Source organism: Dermacentor albipictus, chromosome 3 (assembly GCF_038994185.2).
Source record: "Dermacentor albipictus isolate Rhodes 1998 colony chromosome 3, USDA_Dalb.pri_finalv2, whole genome shotgun sequence".
Classification (NCBI taxonomy): Eukaryota; Metazoa; Arthropoda; class Arachnida; order Ixodida; family Ixodidae; genus Dermacentor; species Dermacentor albipictus.
Genome location: NC_091823.1, coordinates 52671156 through 52694878, shown reverse-complemented (window position 1 = coordinate 52694878; position 23723 = coordinate 52671156). Strand labels below are relative to the sequence as shown.

At 45.2% G+C, this 23723-nt stretch overlaps 2 protein-coding genes and 1 long non-coding RNA gene across 4 annotated transcripts in view; 1 reads left to right on the top strand and 2 right to left on the bottom strand.

Annotated features, from left to right (window-relative positions):
- Nucleotides 1–19426, bottom strand: part of Pvr (PDGF- and VEGF-receptor related) — a 93068-nt gene extending 73642 nt beyond the window's left edge. Inside the window, exon 1 of the mRNA XM_065446844.1 lies at nucleotides 19147–19426. Coding sequence (XP_065302916.1) covers nucleotides 19147–19228 — 82 coding nt within the window. The 5' untranslated portion in view covers nucleotides 19229–19426. The remainder of the gene's footprint in view (nucleotides 1–19146) is intronic.
- On the bottom strand, nucleotides 1370–14056 carry LOC139057848 (uncharacterized). The gene is made up of 3 exons (XR_011513040.1): nucleotides 13918–14056; nucleotides 11913–12123; nucleotides 1370–1457 (listed from the first exon to the last, which is right to left on the bottom strand). It is a non-coding gene; the product is annotated as an uncharacterized lncRNA (long non-coding RNA).
- Nucleotides 19427–19652: 226 nt separating the features above from the next.
- Pomp (proteasome maturation protein) lies at nucleotides 19653–23087 on the top strand. Of its 2 annotated transcripts, none has more exons than XM_065446846.1 (6): nucleotides 19653–19774; nucleotides 20184–20278; nucleotides 20365–20425; nucleotides 20489–20590; nucleotides 22196–22289; nucleotides 22958–23087. In XM_065446846.1, the coding sequence occupies exons 2-6, from the start codon at nucleotides 20184–20186 to the stop codon at nucleotides 23023–23025; spliced, it is 420 nt and encodes a 139-aa protein (XP_065302918.1). In that variant the 5' UTR covers nucleotides 19653–19774; the 3' UTR covers nucleotides 23026–23087. The 2 variants fall into 2 exon arrangements, with proteins under 2 accessions (XP_065302918.1, XP_065302919.1); XM_065446847.1 differs by lacking the exon at nucleotides 19653–19774 and adding an exon at nucleotides 19807–19934.
- The last annotated feature ends 636 nt before the right edge of the window (nucleotides 23088–23723 follow it).

Genomic DNA, 23723 nt, shown 5'->3' with positions numbered 1-23723 from the left:
GCAGAATTATTATTATTATTATTATTATTATTATTATTATTATTATTATTATTATTATTATTATTATTATTATTATTATTATTATTATTATTATTATTATTATTATTATTATTATTATTATTATTATTATTATTTGTTTTGAAAACATATACACAGGTATCAGGAAAGGGAAAGCGAGGGGCAGGCTGGCAACTGCCACCGGAAGGGGCACAACGCCTGCCTACTCTTCTGAAGGGAGGTGACAGCAACACAGACATGAAAGATAGGAAGGAGGGGAGGAAAAAGGAAAGAGGAAAGGAGAGCAACAGGACAAATCTAAAGACCAAAGTACAACACTGCAACAGGACAAATCTAAAGACTAAAGTAGAACTCTGCAGCCGGAATTAAAGTGACGCCGCGTCGAACAGCCTCCACAATTATCAACCACATCCATGGCCAGTTCGCCATGCGGCTAATTGTGTTCTCCACGATGAGACGCCAAGTAAAGCTGCACGTAATCACCGTTTCACCGGTAGTCTTCTCAAGGCTGGCGACATTCGTGCAGAGCAAGCAAAGTTTTCCTCCGATGAACCTTCCTACACGTAATCCTGCAGTAGCGGCGCAAGGCAGAGAAACCAAAGCATCTACGAAAGCGGCACAAACTTATCATCAAGGGCGACAAATGAACGCAACACCATGCAAACACTGATGTCGCTTTATGCATGTGCCCTATACCCGAGTCACACTATGACAATTACCTCATGATTGCGCTAGGTTACACAAAGAAATGTGCGGGTTAGTTTCATTTCCTTGATGAACGGACAATTTCCATCTCATTTTCACAAGTTTTCATTGTTTTACGCGCACACATAAAGAACATAGGCGAATACGGGGGATACTCTGTCGTACGTCCCAAGGCCCAAACATTGTCTTTGACGTACAGCTCTGATGTTTCTTGGCGTTCGCGCACTTTGGTCACAATTGCGGCACGTGACCGTGAGCCCTCGCTTAATACAAAAACAGGAACGACTTGTTCAACCGAGAGGTTCTCACTTGGCGGTCGAAACGCAATTCGGAAATAACAGCCGTTTCGTTCCCATGACATTAAGCGGGCTTTATTGTGATGTCGAAAAGCTCAAAAAATGGTTGAATCCCGTAACATAATCAACGCAGATAGAACAATTTATGAGTTGCATAGCGTAATTTGTGTTTTCCAAGGGTCCGTTTCCATGTGCGTGCCACCTGTCTGAACCGAGCACCGGTATACTTGGCCAGTATAGCTGAAAGGGGCCCAAGTTTTCCCACTTCTGGGAGGCGCAATCTTCTTTTACCGGAACACTCGGGAGTCGAATTTCCTTACGACGCTGCGCACGCTGGAGCTACCTAAAAAGTCGATGTCGGCATCATCAGCTGCAGCGGCTCACGAGGAACTCTTAAGAACACCAAACCCATCGAGTGGAGCGAAATTGTTCTAGCCTCTGTAATACAGAAGAAAAAAAAAACGTGGTTAACATTCGAAATCGCAGTTGCGTAAAGAAGCTCGTTAGAAGCGGACGTGTTAACTGGTGCCTCTGCTTTCCTTCCCTACAGCAGATAACAGATGTATACGCATCAGTGTCATATACGCTATTTACATGCTAATTTGTTCCCATCTATGTCACGCGTTGACCGTTAGTTGTCGTCAGCAGCAGGTGTGACCGTACAAAGACGAGGATCCTCGTCAGTTTCATTTAAATATGAAGTATGTCCATAGCTTCTACGGGCAAGTGTAATTTTAGATCTGCAACTTATGTAAAAGTGCGCGAACAGTATTCTTCTAGAGTTTAGAAGTATGGTTGCTTGGGCTATAGCGGTCACAGCGCTGGAAGACATGCATGGACAGTTGCCCTGTTGTCTCGCGCTCGTCGGTGTCTTCCAGCACTATGACCCCCATTGAAATTACTTCTGTAGGCTCAATCATGCCTGTTCAAAACCCATGTCCTTCCAATAATTTAGAGTGCAAACGATTTGCCATGCGTTCATAACGCTAACACTGCCTGTCTTACATGTGTTGTGGTGCTCCAAGTTCGCTGCACTTCGGCTAGAAGTACTGCATCTAAGCGGCCATATTAATAGAGCAGATCCGTCCTTCGGTCGAAGCCAATGGTGTTTTGCGAGCGTTGTCAGCGTTCGCCGCAGGTGTCGATGTTGTTGCTTCACGTGGCGTTTGCCTGGCACTCATTGTCGACAATCGCTCTGTCTGAATCGAGAATACTGCACATGGTGTAAATGGGCAGGATTGTGCTCGGCAACTGACCCACTATACACTGCTCATTTAGGCCAGCTAAGTCGGCCAAAGGCGTATTCTCTTTGTCGTGATCATCATCATAGACAAAAAATCACATTATGTGACACTTGTCTTTAATACATAATATTTAAGGGTTGTTGTCGTCATTAGGCGGCGCCGGCTACACCTTTTCACATTGAAAAAATATACACTAAAAATGAAATAACATAATAGGGCGCAGTAATTCGAAAGCTTAATAAAGGGAAAATTAGACATCCACCCTAACGTAGCTAAATACTACAAAGGAAACCCGTACGGGTTCCTTTGTAGCACTTAGCTACGTTTGTGTGGATGTCTCATTTTCCCTTCATTAATTACTTCTCTCCACCTTGCGGGTTTCCGCAGAACTATTAAATCTAATAGTTCGAAAACTCCAACGTACTAAAATTAACAAGAAAGACCTTGATTAGTACCAGCCCTTCCCGTATATATAGTACTGTTCTGCCACTGCTATTAATTATGCTAACACATGGTAGAAAAATGCTCCCAAAACATGTTCAAGCGAACGTTACGTTTTCACACATACACACACACACACTATCTCTCGCTCTTCGTTTAACAAAAGAACGCCCGAACAGGTAAACGTGAAAAGGCTTTGAATAACCAACTCGCCGAATCTCACAGCCTATCAAACAGAACGGAGAGCACTTGCATGCTATATCTGCTCAAACAAGATCTGAGGCTTGATTCATAAAACTTTTCGTTCGTAAGTGGTCTTTGCCATTGGCCGGCCGCCTTCACTAATAATATGTCCGGCGTCAGGATTGGCGCCAATTTGCTCTGACGGGCAATTATAGCGTAAAAGCTTTTCTTGTGTGTGTGTGTGTGTGTGTGTGTGTGTGTGTGTGCGTGCGTGCGCGTGTGTGCGCGCGCGTGTGTGTGTGTGTGTGTGTGTGTGTGTGTGTGTGTGTGTGTGTGTGTGTGTGTGTGTGTGTGTGTGTGTGTGTGTGTGTGTGTGTGTGTGTGTGTGTGTGTGTGTGTGTGTGTGTGTGTGTGTGTGTGTGTGTGTGTGTGTGTGTGTGTGTGTGTGTGTGTGTGTGTGTGTGTGTGTGTGTGTGTGTGTGTGTGTGTGTGAACGCGCGGGCCCTGTTTCGCACACGCGGAAGTAACACAAGTGGCGAGAGCATGGTGTTGGTCTCACTGTCCTAAGATATCGCATATCGCGTTTGCAATGTGTTGCATCGGCCAAGTGAAAGCACCCTGTCGCTAAGAGACCCCTTTCCCGTTATCTCCTGCGATATATGTTTGTCTTGCACTCTAAATCGTTCAGAGACGCCCGTGAAAGTTGTGCAGTGGACGGCGCCTATTCTTTCTTATGATTCGCAGACAACAACGGGTAAGGGTGACGCGGTTGATTGTGCGTTGTTCTCGTTGAATGAAACCTCTCTCTCTCTCTCTCCCTCTCTCTCTCTCTCTCTCTCTCTCTCTCTCTCTCGGTGTGCGAATGAAAATGTCAGAACAAGTTGCCGCCATTCCCCAAATCTTCCATGTGAGTGATATCCTCAAGAATGAAATCTATATTGAAGATGGAAGCAACGGGGAGCCTCGGACCGCAAGACAATGATATCGGGTGAGCTCCCGCCTAAATCGACGAAGCACCGAAACAAACGTGTACAGCACAGAGAAAAGTGTACATCAGCGGATGGGGTCGCAAAAATTGTTGACCTCACGTGAGAATTAAAAATTCAGTTTTGCGGGCTTCACGTCGCGGCAAGCCGTGAATTGGTGAGAGAAAAGTGTTTCATTCAAAGCCGACATGCATTCATGGTCTCGAGAGAGCCTTGATTACTGCACTGCGTGGTTCATTTCTTCGACACGGCGGACCTTTCCACCGTTCTCGTGCTGCCTCTTCGGGGGCACACCTGGCGAGTAGAACTACGTCACTTTCGCATGACCCGTAACGCTTAGCGGTTCCACGCGTGCGCTGTACGTCAGCGAGGCGATGCGCCAAGGTGTGCTTCATGTACATGCCGTCTTCGTGACATTCGTTCGCATACCTACCTATGTGCATCGAACCTCCGAAGCGCAAGACCGGAAGGCTTCGCGGTCGCAATTTTCCAGTTAGTGAGCCACGAAGGGCGCCCCTCGACCCTGTACGCTGACATATCTGTGGAGTCGTAAAACTACGCCATCGGTGCGCCGGCGGCGGCCCTATAGTGCATCAAGCCGTGACGCTCACGGTGGCAATGGCAGAACGCGGCGACAAGCGTCGCGTATACACGTTTCTCGAGGTCTGCACCGTTGTCGAAACGCTTACGACGATGTAGCTCCGTCCTTCCGAGTATCGTTTTCAACGGCTTTTTACGCTTTCACTGCAAATTCCCCGCAGAAATATTCGAAAGTGTGGCCTTTTTCTTGTGCGGCAACAAGCCAAATACGGAGAACCGAGAGAAGCCCATGTATTCGGTTTCGAGGCGCTGAGTCGAAGAAGTAAGACTGCGTGGTCGCTATATTACAGAGGGGTGGTGGGGACATTTCATTCTTATTCAAGCGGCGAGTGCAGCTTATATTTATGATGAAGACCGGGAGATTAATCTTTCGAAAAATAGCTATCCTATGTAGTATGGATGTAGATGGATCAAACGTTCTGAGAAGGGAACGAAACGTCGGCCCTTTGTCAAAACGCTGGCTCCGACAACATGCATTGTTCGACGACTGTTGATGAATTCGTCTCCATCTTCCAATCCTCTGTCTTATTTGGCTTTGTCCCTTGAGGTTCTTTAGAAGACATGAATATAGAATAGATTTCATACTAAGAAAGTGTTTCCCCTATATATATGGAGTGGGCGACAGCGCACGTGTCCCCGTACGTCACAGATGAAAAGAAATAGCGGTGGGATTGGGAGCGGGGGGGAAGGCGGTGATGGGTAGCGAGGAGGTTAGAAACTGCCCATCGTTTATTGCTTATGAATACGGCCTCCAAAATACCTACGTAATAGGGGCCCCGATTTATGAGGACAATGTAGGTCTGGAGATGCAATGAGTTCCCTCTCCCATCACGCGATGTAAGCGTGGCAAACATTGCAATTAAGATTTCTGCAATATAGCACGATAAAGGAGTGCCGTCATGTTGTTATATGGTACGGAGGAAATCTGTAAGGAAGCTGCGGCGGCTATTGTGCTCTGAACAAAGCTTTTTCGAAACTCTTTGCCTCTGTAGTGAGCAGGGGGCACACAGGATAACATTATGCTGAACCTGTTCTGATGAGAAGGTTATGCTTCCGAAGAAAGTGTGTCAACAACATATCGATTCGTTGCTTCACAATGAACCGTGAAGTGTCGATTACACGCAACTCAGATTGCACGCTTGCCGCTCAGATCACTGCATCGTTACTTTGCCACAGTGTCGGAATTTCGGACACATTCGCCTCTCTCCTGGCAACATTAAACCAGCTGCACTTTACCGAGGCCATTTATTTTAGTCAGAGATACTCGAACCATGGCCACATCCGTCGCTGGCGCAAAAAGCTATTCGTACACCGTAGTGCACCTCTCGAAGTGCGCCGGCCTCAGTGACCGTTTACAATGCTCCTGTGCACCCTCCTGCGCGCACGCAGTTCTCACTCCCTTCATATTTTCCTCTTTCTATTCCTCCTCACCCTTGCACCCCGCGTAAGGGTGTAAACCGAGCGCTTCTCTAATTCTCCTTCCTGCCTTCCGTCTCCTTTATTTCTCCCTCTTTCAAATGATAAGGACGCTTCATACTAGACGTTGTGGGCATTTATTGTGCTCTTCTTCATCATCTGTATATGATCTTCATCTCCATCACGCGTGTGGGCGCATCACAAGCGTGGACTGTGCCGAGGGTACTTCGCCGTGTCTCTCGGGCTCAATAAAGGTCAGCCCTTATTGTGACGTCACAAATGGGGGAGGTGTTTCTTCGTCTACCGTGCTATGCACGCCTGGCCTATACTCCATATAGGGCTTCGTTCAGGTCGCCGCTTGTACTCACTGTCCGCGAGCATGTCACAGGACGAACATCCTGGCGCTTCTACCTTAACCATCCCGAAACGGCAAGCCGTACCTCCCCTGATCATCAGCGGCCACCAGCGTGATCCCTAACTTATTATTTTCCGAACTTCCTCGATCGGCGCGTCGTATTTCTAGTAATTAAAAACGCGAACATTCGCCGCGGTGGGTTAATAAACATGGTGTTCTATAATGCCGAATACGAGGTCTCTACGACGTGTCTTATAACTCCCGTGTTGCTGTATCAATAAATGAATCGCACAAGTTCTGCGGTTGTTCGGAAAAATTATGCTGTGCTCGATGTGAAGATAGAACATGTATTTAGCGGAAAAGCTCTGTTAGCGCTCGAGAAAGTCCCCTAACTGCGGAACCAACAACTGAATGTGATTGAGTTTGTTCTCAGTATACGAAAGCCGATTTTTCTGGCGCTAAGCTAGGTTTTCTGCGATTAGCTTACCCTCTTCACATAAAAAAAGAAGAAAAGAAGAAGTTTTTCCAGAATGTCTCATCGCCCATGTGCTGCATCAACCGGAGAACAACACGGCGCATTTCCTGCTGTAATTGAACTGTCCTCGGAGCGGACAAGCCACAATAAAGCGATTCTCACCACCGTCAGCGGTAACAACACACGAAAGTGGGCATTTCTGATTATAGGCTGGCGCTTTTATCTAATGGGTATTCGGACGAAAGAGAGACAAACGCCAGTCAAAGGTCGTGGTTGCCGCTCTGCATTTAGGAGAGTGATAGCGCAGCGGATAAGGTCTCCCGCCCTCGGAAGGGAGCGACATGCGCCAACCGAGCTACGCATTATTCCGAACTACGCACTTACATCGACTGCCTTCCGTACACATCTTCGTATACAGACGTAGGGAAATATCCTTCGTTTCATGGACGCGCGGTGGTGGCAGTGCTGTATAAAATGCAACGCGAGGGTTGCGCAACTCAAAGCCTTCTCAGCGGTAAACAATGAATTCATTCGTGACGTCAAGCTAGAAGATCGATATTTCAATTGAAAAGCAAACGGTGGTGATGAGGACGCAAGCGCAACTGTCGCCGTTGAAACTCGGTCGCTCATTGGCCGGCTTTTTCGTTTCGTTGTGTGGGCTGTCCGACTACTGGCGAACGGGACGATCCAGAGATGTGACGCACTCGCTCGCATCACGCCGTGTGACCGTGCCTGTTCGTGCTATATGTATCGGCCGCCCGTGTTGGCTTCTGTGTCTTCCTTTTTGCGTGTGTTTTGACTTGCAGCAAGAAACATGTCCTTTAGCAAGCACCAACTAGGCAAACAAGCAGTCGTGTTGCAACATATTTCTAATATCAGCTTGCCATGGGAGGGAGGATTCAGGCAGAATTTAACGCCAGACCTTTGCATTCGCAAAATGTTTCCAAACACATGCAAAAAAAGAAAGAAACAAAGAACACAGACTGGTGGAATGTGCATGTCTGGTGTCCCATGCAGCTGGGCTCGAGAAACGTTTACTTCCGAAAAGAGCGTTAATACATGGTTGGAAAACTATTATCTTTGATTTTACAATATAATGAGGTCCTTCGAGATGACTAATTGTTTCAATAGACGCGCAAGAAAAATAAATAAATAAATAAAAGAATGATCAAATCACCTAGAGAATCAATCGCAGCAGCGATTTCATTAAATGCTCCTAATAATGGTTTTCAGTTTCCAGTTAACCATGTGCATAGTGAAAGGCTGTTGCGTACCGCCCCAACGCGGGTGTGGTAATGGTCAGGGTTCCACGTAAAACAGTGTGCGCATTATCCGGCTACTTATCTTTCATTTCTTTAATTGCGGGCCAAAGAAGACGCCTGTATATAACCGCGCGACCGCAGCACAACGTGAACTAAACAATATCAGTATTTACCCCGACGCGCTGCTTCGCTACAATACGCCAACGTTTGCTCCATCCCTTTGAAGTGTCCTTCTAAAGATAAGAAACTCCCCAAAGAGGCTCGAACTGGCTACAGCTTGCATCCACATTTCTTCATATATAGAAATGTCGCTCGTTTATCGCACTGCTGGTACTTCACACCTCTCTCACGATGCAACAGATGCGCCCTCCACTAACAAAACCATACGCTACAGGAAGCGCCGCTCCAGGCGCATATGACGTCAAGAGCCCTAAAGAGCAGCTACACTGAGAGATTCCGGTCGGTGTGGGCGATGCTCGACAGAGCGGCGAGGAGAATCGCTGGCTTCCTGCACGTCCCTTCATATCAGCCTTCACTGGACACCTCTTATGAGACATATAACACTTTGCCCTCTTTACTGCTCTTTATGCCGTCCTGATTTCTTTCTGTCTATCTCTAGCTTCTGTTTTGCGAGCATCGGGATTGGTGGACGCAAGCTCACAAGGTGAAGGCCGCCCCTTTCCCTGCCACCACAGTGCATTATGAGCGTCAATCGATCGACAGTGTGTTTCTTTCTTCTTCTTTTTTTTTTTTTTGACACTTCATCGCGTAAGGGTGGCTTGCAGCATATACGGATGAAATTGAACAGATGGCTGTTCGCGCTTTGCAGATTATAGATATAAATCCGACGTGGCGCACGGAACGATGAAGTGTGCTTCTTCCCTGATAGAGGATTGTTTTGGGGGGCCGTGGTATTTCCTCGCTTAAGCTTTGAATGAAACGTAGATTAAGCAGCGAGTTTTGTGATGAAGGCTACAATATACTCTACGGGACCACGACTTCAACTTCGTCATTTTTCTGTGCAGGGACGCCTTAACTGCTCAAATCGCTCGCGGTAACAATATTCTCGTGTTGTACAACGTAATTTAACTAAACTGAGCTCGAGCAACTGAGCATGAACGCTTTGCTAACGCGAACGTACTGTTGTGAGGTCTGTTCCACAGCCACGAAAACCGATTCCCGCAGGGAAATGAATAACTAAATAATAATAAAAAAATCCCAGACTAAATTGTAATAACAAAGCGCGCTTTAGTCTTCTACATGCTGAACGCGATATATGTTTCGCAGATATGAAGTTTTCTGAACTTCACATCAACGCGCTCTCTGTATTGTCGCGGCATGTACATACGTGGTGACGAATTAGTGCACGACGAAGTGTGGTAACTAATACTCAAGGAGATTAGCAGAGCTTTATACACGGTGTGCCGCAACCCCTCGTCCTGGCCACCTGCCATCCTTCGAGTGTACTATACAGTTAATCCATGTTGTGCAAGGCATGTATTATTAGACACTCAAAGCTGTCAGGCGGGCGATAAGGTGTAGCGCGATAGCGTTGTCGAGGCTAAGCAATATTATGCATAACATGTTTCGCGATTTGCGGCACGATACAAAGGTGTCGTGTTTATTGCGAGTTACAGTGGCCAATATTTCCCACGAATTTTTCGCTCACAAGTCTATTTGCGAACGAGCCAGCGATGTGAATTAACGAAGCTTGGGGTTTCACACTCGGGGACGGCACTGCAATATTGCATCAATTAGAGCAGCAAGGGGATCGTTAAACTATCCTGCAAGTCGCCTTACTCTCTACGACGAATGCACGCAGTAACCACGCAATCACGTGTGTGACGCACAGGCGAATACAAAATTAAGGTGTTAAAGAAGTAATATAGAGAGACCCATTTTAACATTCAGGGCTCGCATTCACGAAAATAGTTCTCGCGCTGCAACTGCTCGTAAGAGCAAATGCGAGTCAATCGTGATGTTGGACAAGTTATTGGCGAAAGTGACCGGCCAATAGCAAGCAACACTTATACAAATGAAAATATTTGTGACTACGGCGATCCATGCGTGTCCGAAGGCTCTTATCTCCAGTAGACTCATCCGTCCAGAAACTTTATTGTATTTCTGTTTTGTTTACGCGTCACGGGAGCAATCCTTGTTTCTCGAAACTTCACAGATTCCCGAGCTTTAGGAATCGGAGACGAGTGATTTCTGGTTTTCTACTGAAGAAAGAATGAAACCTCCAGGCCACAAATAATCATTTCTCCGTAACACGTCTTTCACCGGCAGCGCCGTTGAAAGTGCGCTAAAGAAAAAAAGTGCGCATTATCGCACGGCACAAGAAAGAGCTTGAAGCGCTTGGTGACAACGCATTCGTTGGCACTGTATACACGGATCGGCTTAATGATACAGCGCCCTTTACGGAAAACACGCATTACGAATGCTATCTCAATAGGCGTTCTTTGTGTTCTTAATGAGCACTCTGGCATGGCTCACATACCTTTTTGTTATTGTTTACTGCCATAAGAAGCTTACCACAACTAGCAAATCCGGGCACCTGGCTGAGCCAACTGACGACCCGTCGGTATACCCGTTGAGGTACACTGTAAAATAATTCACACCGTAAAAAGTGAAAAAGGGTGTAAATGTGTCTATAACTCACACCCTTAGGGTGCCCGTTACACAGATAACACCCGAAGTGTGTGAGTTATAGACACATTTACACCCTTTTTCACTTTTTGGGGTGTAAATTATTTTACAGTGCTATAGCTGCAGTCACGCCGGGGTTGTGTGACTTCGCGGTGTGTGGCGCTCTATAAAGTTGCCTACATCAGTGCTAGAGCTATGTGCCACAGCGCTTGTGCAATTAGCCAGGCTCGCCGTTTGCTGTTCCCTCTTTTTTTTAATTTCCGGGTCTTGACCTCTGCATTGTTCACTGACAAAGCGATATCGGCGCGCCATCCATGAAGCATTCAGCATTGATGCGTTGAATAGCGTTGATTCTGGTTCTCGTTATGACCTCGAGTGACACTACGTTCTTAGTTTAGAGCTTCTATTGTCGTATGTTAGTTGCCTGCCATATTTTCTTTTTCTTTTTAATATAGGGGACATGCTTTTCTTGTCGCCTGTTTTGGTAATGTATCGTTTTTGTTATCACTGCACTCCCCTCTATATCGCCTCCGCGAATGAGGGTACGTAAATAAATAAATAAATAAATAAATAAATAAATAAATAAATAAATAAATAAATAAATAAATAAACAAATAAATAAATTGTGTTGGCTGAGCAGTGCAGGCTTCAGCCGAGTGGGCAACTGGGCTCCGAAATGTTTCCTGACCTTCCGAAGCACTAATCTTCATTTATCAGTGAGTTCTCGTCCGTTAACTGCTGTACACTATTGGGAACCTCCTCGTTATGCTAAACGAACAAAGGCAAAAGACACAGCGAAACGCAGCCACTGTGTACTCGTACATGCGCCAGAAACCTTTACTGACTGATTTGTTCATTGGAGCTTTACGTCCCAAAACAACACTCTGACTATGATAAATTAATTCTGACCGCTTGGAGTTCTTGAAAGTGCTCCCACATCCATGTATACGAGGGCTTTTGCATTTCGCCGCCATCAAAATGCGACCTTCCTTGGTCGGCAATCGAACCTACGACCTTGGGTTTTGCAGCAGAGCGTCATAGCCACTGAGCCTCTGTGGATAGTGTGCCAGAATGTAGAGGATGATTTTTATGCTATAGGGAGGAAAGGTCAACACGACACCATGCACGATCGCGATATCTTCGTCTCAACCAAGGCCGCACGCGATCTTCTGAGGTTCCCTCTGACGCACACTGCAACGCGGTCTCGGTTTGCGTGGTCTCAGCCTACGAAGTGCTGCACTATACGGGTGGGCGGAGCGAAACGGAAGCACCAATCACTCACTTCCGGGGCGCGCTATCGCGGCTTCTGTTCGCTATCTCGAGGATGGGCCGGCTGTGAGCCCCCTGTGCACTTGCGACTCGTTCCGCCCGAGCGCGGAGAGCTCTGGCGAGCTGGGCGAAGACGAGGAGGTGACGTGTTCGCTTTGGCGCACCGCTTCGATGTCTACGGCCAAAACAGTAACCGAGAAGTTTGGGGTAGAAATCTTGTGAGCCTGCGAAAGCCAGTGCGACTGAATGGTTTGTGAGGCAAGAACAACGAAGCAAAGGCTAAACAAAATTTTTAAGTGCGCTAATTGGAGGTTGGAAGCCAGATATCTTCGCTAGTATATACGTCATCACGGAGCGGATACGTTATGTGGTAACCAACATCTACATAAAGATACATAAAGATACATAAAGAAAACGATATTTAAAGCAAAGTTCTGCATAGAAAGTAGCATCGTTTGATCTCACTCTACCTATAGTCGCAAGCATAACAGCGAGACTCTCAGCTTTGCTAGCTCGAGAATCATTTTCGTTTGTATATATACTTGAGCATTTGGAGAAGCGATGAAACGTTTTGAAAGGTTCATAGAGCAGGTCTACGTCCCTTTGCAGCGACTCGCCAGCACTTGTCTCATCACAACGCATATCGCGTAACGCCAGTCTGTTTACACAACTGACAGAATATTCTAACCAGAACAATAAAAGAAGTGGCCCTGATGACGTCAGCTTGCCTGGTTTAAAAGTGGCAAAGACAGGATTTCATTCACAAGTGTTCTATTCTCCAAACATTTAGCGGCCTTACTTTTAAACTTCGGTTCAGGTTGTGTGAAAAACAGTTCGCTTGATCGCGAAGAAACGCCCACTTAATTAACGGTGGTGTCGTCCTCGTTTGCTCTGCTTAGACATCGGCAAGTGCGGCGTTTTAGGCAGCAAGCTGCAAGAAAGCTGACTGTGTGTTCTCATTTACACCACACGCACATTAACGAAGTTCGCATATTATTTTGCAAAACGCCAGAAACATTCAAAACCACGATAAAGAAAAGAGATCTCAAATCCCTTCGTATCTGAAAAGGCAGTCTACGCAATACCAGTTTACGTGCCAAGACCACGATTTGATTATGAGGCACGCCGTAGTGGGGGACTCCATATTAGTTTTGGCCACCCTGGGACCTTTAACGTGCCCTCAGTGCACGGGACACGGGCATTCTATTGCATTTCGCCCCCATCGAAATGCGGCCGCCGAAGCTGGAATTCCATCCCGCGACCTCGTGCTATAAGCAGCGCAATACTACAGCCGCTAAGCCACCACGGCGAGTGTTGAAAATGTTTATGTCAGCGTGTTTCACATTGACGCTCCCATGTTGTTCCGCGGCTTTCCCCTCTGCCTGTGCGCAGGTTGTGCCCGGACTCGGAGCCGCGTCCTGCACGCGTCAACCGGCCCGACGTATATAGGGCGTTCCAGCTAACATTATCCAAGCTGTTCAATAAAAGATAAGATAAAAAAGAAAGAAACGACCTTAAGACCTACGGTGTTCGGTCGTCAGACAACTGATAATCGAACACCGTATGCACTATAATTGCATCTTGCACGGTGCTTTTCCTTTAACAGTTTTTTTTTTCGTTTAAAAGCTTGGCTAACGTTAGCTGGGACACACGGTATGTATGTTGTATAGATGAGTAGGTACAGAGTGAGGTGTAAGAGTAAAGTAGCCGTAGCCCGCGACATCGTGCACCTTTATATGCCCTCTATAAGCCAGAAAAGATCGTTTTAGATACACAAATAAATGTGCTTTTCAACTCGGCTCCACCGGTTCCGCTCACATCGACGTACAACGTACAGCAGCTCCAGTAACGTCAGTCTTCACAACCGCCGGTATACCTGTTGCTGTTCTGCACGTCCCGGCGCAAAACAGGTGCTCAGGCGGGCGGCGCGTTTGTGTACATGCATTCCTGCGCTCGCTAGATGTTTCAACGCAAAAGCAGAGAGCCCCGCAATCGCAGAGCAAGTGAAAGGGACGCACCAGAAGCAGCATAGTTGCGTGCGCGCCGCGAACAGGAGCTGTCCCACAGAGAAAGGAGGGGCGGTGAGCGTCTGGCCCGCCAGTCACAGAACGTCGCTTCCCGTCTTTTGCTTCTTCTTCACGGTCAGCTTGCTTTTCTCACGGTCGCCTCGTCGAAAACGCACGCACCTCCGAGCACACTCCGTGACAAGCGTTGAACACCAGACAAGGGGCATCCCTGTCTTGGGATCGCGCAAATACACAAGTGTGTTTGAGCAGTGGCTCAGCTATGAGGAACGTAGTCCATATATTTTCGCACTTCTTGGTAATAGTCATAACTTTCGTCGGATGAAAGGACCGGGAGGGCGTTATGTAAATGAGAGAGATCATATGTCGCGTCGTCGGCTGCTTTCGCCTCAAACAGAGGTCAGAGGTATACCGGAGGCCAGCCTTGTTTAGGAACTGAAAGGTAACTTCAGGGTCTTCAGGGCCCGTATTCAAACACGCCTCTCAAGCTAGAATTGTTTGTTATAGGCGAGTTCAAGCCAATCCTGATGCTGGACATATAATGAGGGAAGGCAGGCAGCCAATGGCAAAGAACACGCTCGAAAGAACAGCTTTGGGAATTCGGCCGCAGATCCAGAAAAGACAATTTCGTTTCCGCATTTACAGTTCTCGTTCACTCGTTTTATTCCATCAATTCGTTCACATCGAACAGTTTGTTCAGGTACTGTGCTTGGTTAAAAAAAAAATGGAGGACGCTCAAGATTCGCCTTTAAGGGTGGCACGCGATAGCATTCAATCACCCCTGTCTGCTTTTCATGCTTCCCGTCAACTGCAGCTTATGTAACCGTAACGTTCATCGGGAAGTGCTGGCGATGAACGCTATGCATGAAAGCAAGCTCTCTGGTAGAAACGCGGCCTCTTGCGTGGGTCGATCGCCTGTCATTGTTTCGCACTTTTAATATCTCAGTCTGAGAAGAGAGAACATAAAAAAACATGCGCTGTCGTTTTTTTTTTTTCATTACGTTTGTCTATGGGCTGCAGTTCTCAAAATTCAGAAGAATTCTTTGTAAAGAATGAAAGACAAGGTATGAGCAACTTTGGTGGTTGGATATGCATAGTTCGGAATTTCGTTCGAAATTCCTTTTGCCGAAGCAACGTCCGACGCCGGACGTCGATGCTGGATTTTCTGCGACACGGGACCCTTAACGCTGTCGCGTTAAAATACGTGGAACAGCAACAGAAGATAGCATTATAGCAAAGAATATCGTGAGTGTTACACAATAAGCACAAAAAATCTGAAGTCGGACTGTTGATTGTTAATTAATGTGGATTACACGATTACACAATGTGGTTACACGCGGCCTCTTGCGTGGGTCGATCGCCTGTCATTGTTTCGCACTTTTAATATCTCAGTCTGAGAAGAGAGAACATAAAAAACATGCGCTGTCGTTTTTTTTTTTCATTACGTTTGTCTATGGGCTGCAGTTCTCAAAATTCAGAAGAATTCTTTGTAAAGAATGAAAGACAAGGTATGAGCAACTTTGGTGGTTGGATATGCATAGTTAGGAATTTCGTTCGAAATTCCTTTTGCCGAAGCAACGTCCGACGCCGGACGTCGATGCTGGATTTTCTGCGACACGGGACCCTTAACGCTGTCGCCTTAAAATACGTGGAACAGCAACAGAAGATAGCATTATAGCAAAGAATATCGTGAGTGTTACACAATAAACACAAAAAATCTGAAGTCGGACTGTTGATAGTTAATTAATGTGGATTACACGTCAACGTCAATGTGATTACACGTCTACGTCAACATAGACACCGAATGGTGTCGGTATCTAGGGGAGAGGAGGCGTAGGCTGGGACTCTACTGCAGAGCCTCTGTATTTGGTCAAAGAAGGACTTAAAAGCGTTTTCTTGGCATATTGAGGGACATGGAAAGGTGGAGGGAATAAAAACACTAATAAAAAAGACTACAAGACACGTGAGCGTGCCTTTGGGATGATAATTCTATATACCAGTGTGACTCTAACTTTCTTGGTAGGTAAGCAGCGAGCACAGGGTCTTACTTAAATATATAAAATGAATGCAAGATATATGATGATTATTGTTAGGGGCCAAATAAGCCCCAAAGGGACTATATATGAAGCCTTCAAGTAGACTTCGTCACATTTAGTTTGACCTAAACAAGATGGCGAAGCTCGGGCTTGAATCGTGTAATTAAAGTGCTAGCGGGCAAGCTGGTGGCATCATTCCTCCCCCGCATTGTCTAAAAGCTTTCAAAAAGTGTGTTTCGGCTTCAACGGCACTATACTACCGAGAACGCGGCCATGTTGGTTAGGGCAAGTTAGATGTGTGGGACAATTCACTGTTACAGAATTTTTGCAAACGTACAATGGCAACAAGCGTCGCGTGATGCCGGGTGAAATTTGAAAGCATTATTCTATAGCCACTTATATAGAATACCTCAACAGGCAAGTGAACGATGACACCGAATTGGTGCAATCGAAGTACGATATGAAAAAAAAAGCGTCGGCGACAGACAATTATACTTGGCGTGTGTAATGACCTATTCACAGCTTAACTGTTTGCGTATACAACGTTGCTACCGCTCACGGAATGCAGGTATCTAAAGGTATTACGTGATCAACATGGGTATGAAGCACGCTTTCTGACAACACAATGGGACGGCACACGTACCATTCGCCCCTTATTTCGGAGAGCAATAATATTGCAGTGGTCACTCCGCAAACAGCCTTTGTTTATGGCATTCGCCAATGACCTGTTTCAAATTAGGTGTGAAGGCCGCTCTCTGATAAAAGAAAGTGTTACGGTTTCACAGTCCCGACAAACAATATATATATGTTAAACAAAGGAATGTAAACTGGAAGAAGGGAAGGACGACGATATGCGCATTTTGTTTGTCGCCATATATACATATATACGCAGCGCGGTTACCGCGTACCCAGCGCGAATACGCCATTAAAATCCCGACAAGGTGCTGGCAAACGCTGGACAAACATTATGCATGGGCCAGCATAATGCAAAATTTCTTGCGCTCGATTTTATACATTTCTCATCCACCATTCACAGTCGGCCGATCCCGGCGATAACGTGGGCGGACCACTGACGAACCACTGACTGACCACTGACTTCTCGGACCACTGACGAAACACGAAGAGGAAAAGCGTTGGAATAATATGGTTACATTATACCAACCCTGCCCGAAATGTTTCTTTCTTGATTTCTTTTTTTTTTAATGGATGATCACGCACGCCCCTTACCGGTATATACCGTGCCTTATTCTTTCAATGCCCGCGTTTCCGTGGAACGTCAACTGAGCGCGGTGGCATAACGGAAGCGCATTTGTGTTTTTCCCTTTCCATGTGTCCTCGGCGGCGCACTTACTTCCTACTTTTCACATTTTTCAAATAGAATCTTGGAAGTGCAATGTGGGAATGATTTATCGAAGGGAGTTTTAGTGCATGCATGCACTGGAATTTTCTAATAGGATGCGGCTTCAGTAACGTAATATGGTTTAAAGCGCACCATCGGGAAATGTGTTAGCGTGGTTATGCCATAGAGACTGTACAGTTTCGTGGGTTACGCCCATCACGTATTATACATGTTGCACGCAACAACTGGTGGTAAGGTACGACTGCATCCTCAAATCGTGCGTCTCAGCTGCTCGCCGCATCTATGCCAACAGTATATCGGGACGAAACGCTTATTTACAGCGAAAAGTCCATGCACGGCCCCAGGGATGATTGCTTCGGGCAGCAAAACTACTACGGGAAAGGATGTAAAGGAGAATTTAAAGATTGTGTGGTGTATGGCGATGAGTACAGAAAAGTGTACGCGTTGGAAGAAACAATTACCCGACGGGTCATACACGGCCTTGCGTCTGGATCCATGGCTGGTAAAATCAGATGTATAAGAATCCCGTGGGCATATATCTGGCAGTTTTTTAAAGTAAAGAATGAAATGCGGAATTTGAACTGACCTTATCTGGTCATCCGTCCCATTACATCGTCCGCCTTCCAGCGCCGTTATATTTAACTCTCCACGTCTGACATGAATTGCAAACGTTTCCGGCAGCTGGTATAAGTTACACAGAGAGCATTCGCATTAGTTAAAAACACGGCAGTGCCAAGCGTAAAATTTTTAATTTATTTCTGCATTGTGTACGCGAGAAGCACAACGATCGAGTGTGCTCATAAGACTTGATTAGTAGTATTTGCGAGCGTCAGGGAGAGTCGGCTCTACACTGTACATACGTGCCGACCAACGCATTGATCGCACTATATATATTCATTGAAGTATCTGACGAAAACGGATTAGTATATAGAATTAGAATTAGTATATTAGTAAGTATTAGTATTAGTACATTAGTAATTAGAATTAGTAAGTCTTGAGCATCGCTCCCGAACGGACGTCACTCGGCAGAATGTATGGATGGATGGATGTTATGAGCGTCCTCTTTGAAACGGGTGCTATGGGATGCACCACTAAGCTCTTTTTCTTATTTTCCTTAATCTCTTACTTATGTTCTATTTTTTTAGCAGTAATAAAATTCCCAGTATCAAACTTTCTGAACTCTTATACGCGCCACTTACCGGTCCTAATGTGTGTGATCACCGAAATATCAGACAGCCCGCAAAACACATATGCGGGCAACGCGTTATTTTTATGTCTGGTGATGATGGTCGTAACACACAAGCATGCGAGCCTGAGGCGAATCTCACAAGCATATGTGTATTCCTTACAATACGGAACTCGTTTAGAATACGAACTTGTTCATATAAACGAGTGGCCGATAGCACATTTAAATTTTATATATATATAGTTGAGCAGCAGCGCGCTAAGCAAGCTGCTGAACAAGTTTTTCGATGTGCTTGGTTATCTCTAATAGCCTTCGCAAGTACAGTCGAAGTAAATAAGCGAAATGCTAAACGAGCGAACTCTCGAAAAATTGGACTGTCAGTTGAAAGAGCAGCCACGGAAACTTTTTTTTTTATGTATCTAGGAAGAACATCAAGTGAATTATTTAAAATCTCTTTCAACTAAGTAAAAGCTCAGTAGCAAAACGTACATAGTACCATAAACTCGGAATTTCAAAATTAATAAATGGCAGCAGTAAATAAAAACAGTGCATACTTTTCCTTCTTGTAATCCGTTATATTATAGGCACATTTCGCGTCGATTCAGCATTGATAATCATCAAAGGAGCGTATATATACTCACCGTCCCCGACGTGTGACGTCCGGCACAACAACGAGAGGTGTATCAAAATCCAAGTTTGAGCGACGGCTGCGCATGATGTCATTCTCAGGAGAATGTGGAGCGTTCATCTGCTACGACAAAACTAAAGCACGCGGATCGACGCTACGGCTCTCCGAAGCGGTCCAACATAGCGTCGCGCATAGCTCCGGTCAGCGAGGGCCGAGTCCGACGTTCAGCCGATGTTCGAGAGCGGGAGCGAAACCGCGGACGAAAGTGGAGCGGGCGGCGCGCTCCGTTCCCGTTGCTCACGTGGTTCTTGCGCTGCTGATTAAACCCACCGCGCCAGCAGACACACACAAAAAAATAGTTTAAAAAAAAAACGCGCAACACAATGCAAGCTCACTCTAACTTACTGGTGACCAGCTGTCACGTGCACCTGTTTGTGAAGCTCTCGTGTTTTGAAATAATAGCTATCCCATGCAAAATAATGCGAGATATCATGCAATTTTCACTAAAATCCACACCGGCTGCAAGAGAATCGAAACCGAAATCAGAACATATTCTAGGTGGCGCTGTGGGCGACAAATGTTGTTTTATTTGTTGCTCCGCCGGCCATCTTGTTGAAAAGCTGCTTGTTCACTGTTTGAAGGTATGTGCTTCACACGCTGTATTTGATCTTCTAAGAAACTCTCCCAAATTTCGTCGTGTTTCCTGTATATAGTAGTTGACAGTACTGCCATGTGCGCAAATCTCTGCTTGATAGTTAGAGATTTGTTAACGCTGAGCTGCAAAACCGAGTGATTTCCGCGGTGAGCAGCTTGGCGAGCACATTGGGTGTCAAGTCACGTTGAATGCCACGATATTTTCAGATTAGTTATTCCACGTGTGTTTGTGTGATTTCTGTATGTATCTTAATGTATGTATCGATAACTGAAAAATCCCTTACTGTAAAGTTATTTATGATTTTACCGTGCTGCGTTTGAATGAGTGGAGGACGATTTGAGGATGCTTTGGCTCTCATTAACACTGTACATATCGTTTCACCGTTGTTTTGTCAGATGAATCTTCCTCCGTTAAGACCCACAAACTCTCAGAAGAAGCCGGCGTCAGTGGAGCATGGCGACTATGGTGTCCACGATGTTATGCTTCATGGGTGAGTTGCGAAGGGCGGCATAATTTCCTATGTTCTCGAAAGTGTATCGTCGTTGCTTGCTAAATTCGATTGTTTTGTATCGCCAGGTTTCCCAGCGTGAGGAACAGCCTCGCAAGCTCCCACCCTTTAGAGGAAACGGAAAAAAGCGTAAGTTTCCTTTGTTGCTGCTTAGTGTCTTTCTGTACCTAAATCGTTTGCCTTACTTTACAGTTCGAGGAAAATGCTAGAAGGATGCAAATGGCGACGGCCCGATCCATTCAGGGACTTCATGCCCCTCTGAAACTCATGGTGGAAAGGAAAGCAGCTTTGCAGGTAAGGCGGCAACTTCTTACGTTACAGTGGCATAAGGAGTTTAGCAGTGGAAGGTGCAAGAAATTGCACCGCGGAATCATTGAAATCATCGGAAACCTTCCAAAAAAGCTTTCCAATGTTTGCAGCCTCATTCGTAAATTGTTTGCAGCGAATAAAAGATTTCAGCCACACAGCTTGTTTGAAAGCTGCCATTTATACTTAGAGCTCAGTGTCACAGGCAGCTGTAAGTAAGAAGGATACATCTGGAAATGCTAACAAGGCCACCCAACGTTCCTGGTAAAGGGATATGGCGACCAATGTGACTCACTGTCCCCTTCCCCTTGAATTAAACTTGCCTGATGATTAGCATGCAGAACGGCACCGCATTTGGAGGTGATAAAATTTAACAGTGGTTAGCAGTATGTTATGCCATCTCTCCATCACCTACAATCAAGAGTGCTGTTTACTCGGCCGTATGGCTGCCCGATATATTGAATGCCTATAAACAAATTAGATCCATGCTAGAGTATGCCAAGGTGGTGTGGTATTCATGGACTTACACATTAACGGTCTAAAAATTACCCAAGAAAGACTATTTTACATTATCTTTTATCGGTCTGACTCTCTTTCGTTCAAAACAAGGTTATTTCGCTTAAACATTTTACGAACATTTACCATGTGAAGAAAGATAAAAAGATTGAAAACATATTTGCACAAGTAGTCACACTGGCCTAGACATTGACGAACAGTAACTTGTTCCTATCGATTGCATGCGAACAAAACACAAGTTGTTCTGCGAATCCTTTTGTCACAAGGTTAAAAGTAGTCCTTGCAGTTGCCAAATGGAATTGACTGCCTGTTGAGGTAGTAAACGTGGGTACTGTGGGTGCATTTGTCTACAATTGAAATGTATGTATTCAGAAGATTTAATATAGTGAAGATTTCTCCTGTGTTTCTTTTTCTGTGTCTCATTGCAACTTCATTACTATTTACATGTTATGAACATTCAAGCTGGTTCATCACTATTTTAATGTGTGTTGATGTGTTTATCAGTGCTGATTCTCACTTGGTTTGAAAACTTTGCTGGCTCCTTTGGCCCTTTCTGAAATGAACAGCAAATTGTTCCTCACAATTGGGTTCATTGTAAGTGAAGGTTAAATTGTTTTCTTAGATGTGTAAAGAACCTTTACATCACAATATATGAACTGAAAAATTCCTTGATGAAGTTCTTTTTGTTTCACTTAGCTTTTGGGCCAAGCGCCATAGCACATTCAAGAGTACGGTTGATTGTACAATCAATTGTTCAACACATGGCTTTCTTAGTGGTTTTCCTGTGAGCCACTGGTCATTTTAATCATGTCCACTGTCAGTAGATTGGGTATAACGTCCCAAGGTAACATGTGCTATGATTATGAGAGATGCTGTGTGGAGGGCTTTTAATTTTGAGAGACTAAACAAACATTAAGTCATTATGAGTAGTGTGTCTTTTTTTTGGTGGAGCTCTCAGTCCAGGACCTCATTGCCAGTGGCCAGACTGCCTGGGGTTTCTCTAACGTGCTCCAGTATGATAGCCAGTGTTTGGAATCTGTACTGTTTCTTAACTGAACCAACTGCCTTTTCCAACAGATTGGCAGACTGCCATTCTTGCCAAGTTCCAACACCATGTTGGAGACGCTGGACGGCCGAGATGAAACCATCACATTTGAAGACCTCTACAATGGTGCGTCACCTACACACCTTTGTGTGGATATTGCAACATTTTTTAAGGGATGTGTAAGCTAGAGAACTATGGTAGCTAATGGAGGAGCCAGTGTTGGTATTTTGTAATGTTCGATTTCATTTTCCATTCTTGTCATTTGGTGTGCTGAGTATCCAATCTTGGTGGTAACGGCATGTCAATCATGTGTGAGCCAATGGTGAACAGCGAAAAGAATGGAAAATAAAACTGAAGTTTAGAAACTATGGTCCCAGATGTCAGTAGCATGCCCATGATCTTGCTTACTGATTAGTAATTAATATACTTCATTAACATGGCATTGATGATGTGTGAGCTGGAAGATTGTATGAAGCATAAAGGTTTTTCTACCAGGCCCTGGTAAGGGTTGTCCACAAAAGTGTCACAATTCTAGGCAGTTGAGCTTCAGCTGAAGCTGCTTCTTTCAATGTCTCCAAATCTTTGGCTAGGCCTAACTTTTAAATCTAATTTCTGCAGCTACATAAAAGTTTTCAGATTATTGATGTAAAGTAGTTCACATTTGCTACATTGTAGAAATACAATGCTTGGCTTCAAGCCTGAGGGTACAGAAATAGAATAACAATTTGTTCCTCTGAAGTGCTAAAAAATGATGTAGTGATGGCATGTAATTGATGAATACTGTTGTCTTTCAGAGTTCTCAGAGTCCGAGGTGTTGCGACCTCCTCAACTGGTAATGGAAAAGCACTTGAACCTGCTCTGAACTGTGAAGAAAGTTCCCTGTCTAAGCTTTTGCAAATAAATCTACTTTTGAGTGCACACAAATATTTCTCTTTGGTGTAGCCCTGTCGATCACATGTTAAAACATATTTGTACATTGAAATACAGACACAATTCTTCTTTTTTGGGAAGCGATTAAGAAAGCGATGGGTAACTCCTGATTATCACAACCTGTAAACAAAAGGTGATATCATCTAACCACTAGGATGAATAGGCATATGCAGTATATTGTTTCTAGATGGGCGTTCTCATTTCCTGGATACAGGTCTGCTCCTTGGCATTGGTGCGATAAATATTAGGAGATACTTTATATACACTGTTTCCACAGCTATATGACAAGTGACCTAACTGAATTGGAGTTTTCATTGTGATAGTAGACAGTTTTAGTTTAGCGTACACTATAGCATGCCGTACGCTAAGCAGCGCATGTTTTTTACAGATTTAGTTGGCCTGCAAGATCTCTGGATCTCAGAGGCCATATGCCGTCGCTGCAGCTATCTCCCGACTGTAGCAGTAGGTGGTGCTGACATCTCGAATGTTTCTTTCGTTAGGCTTCAACTTGTTCGAAACGAGAAGCGTTCTCGAAAACACCACAAGGTTATCCATAATACCCTGTTGTTTAAGCAGCCTAAGACTAAGCGAGTCATTTACAGTCATTTGCTACGAATGAAGTGAATTTAC

Coding starts and splice junctions, on each gene's coding strand:
- Pomp (XM_065446846.1), top strand. CDS start 20,184: ATGAATCTTCCTCCGTTAAGACCCACAAACTCTCAGAAGAAGCCGGCG. Junction 20,591..22,195: donor AAAGGAAAGCAGCTTTGCAG/GTAAGGCGGCAA, acceptor CTTTTCCAACAG/ATTGGCAGACTGCCATTCTT. Junction 22,290..22,957: donor ATTTGAAGACCTCTACAATG/GTGCGTCACCTA, acceptor GTTGTCTTTCAG/AGTTCTCAGAGTCCGAGGTG.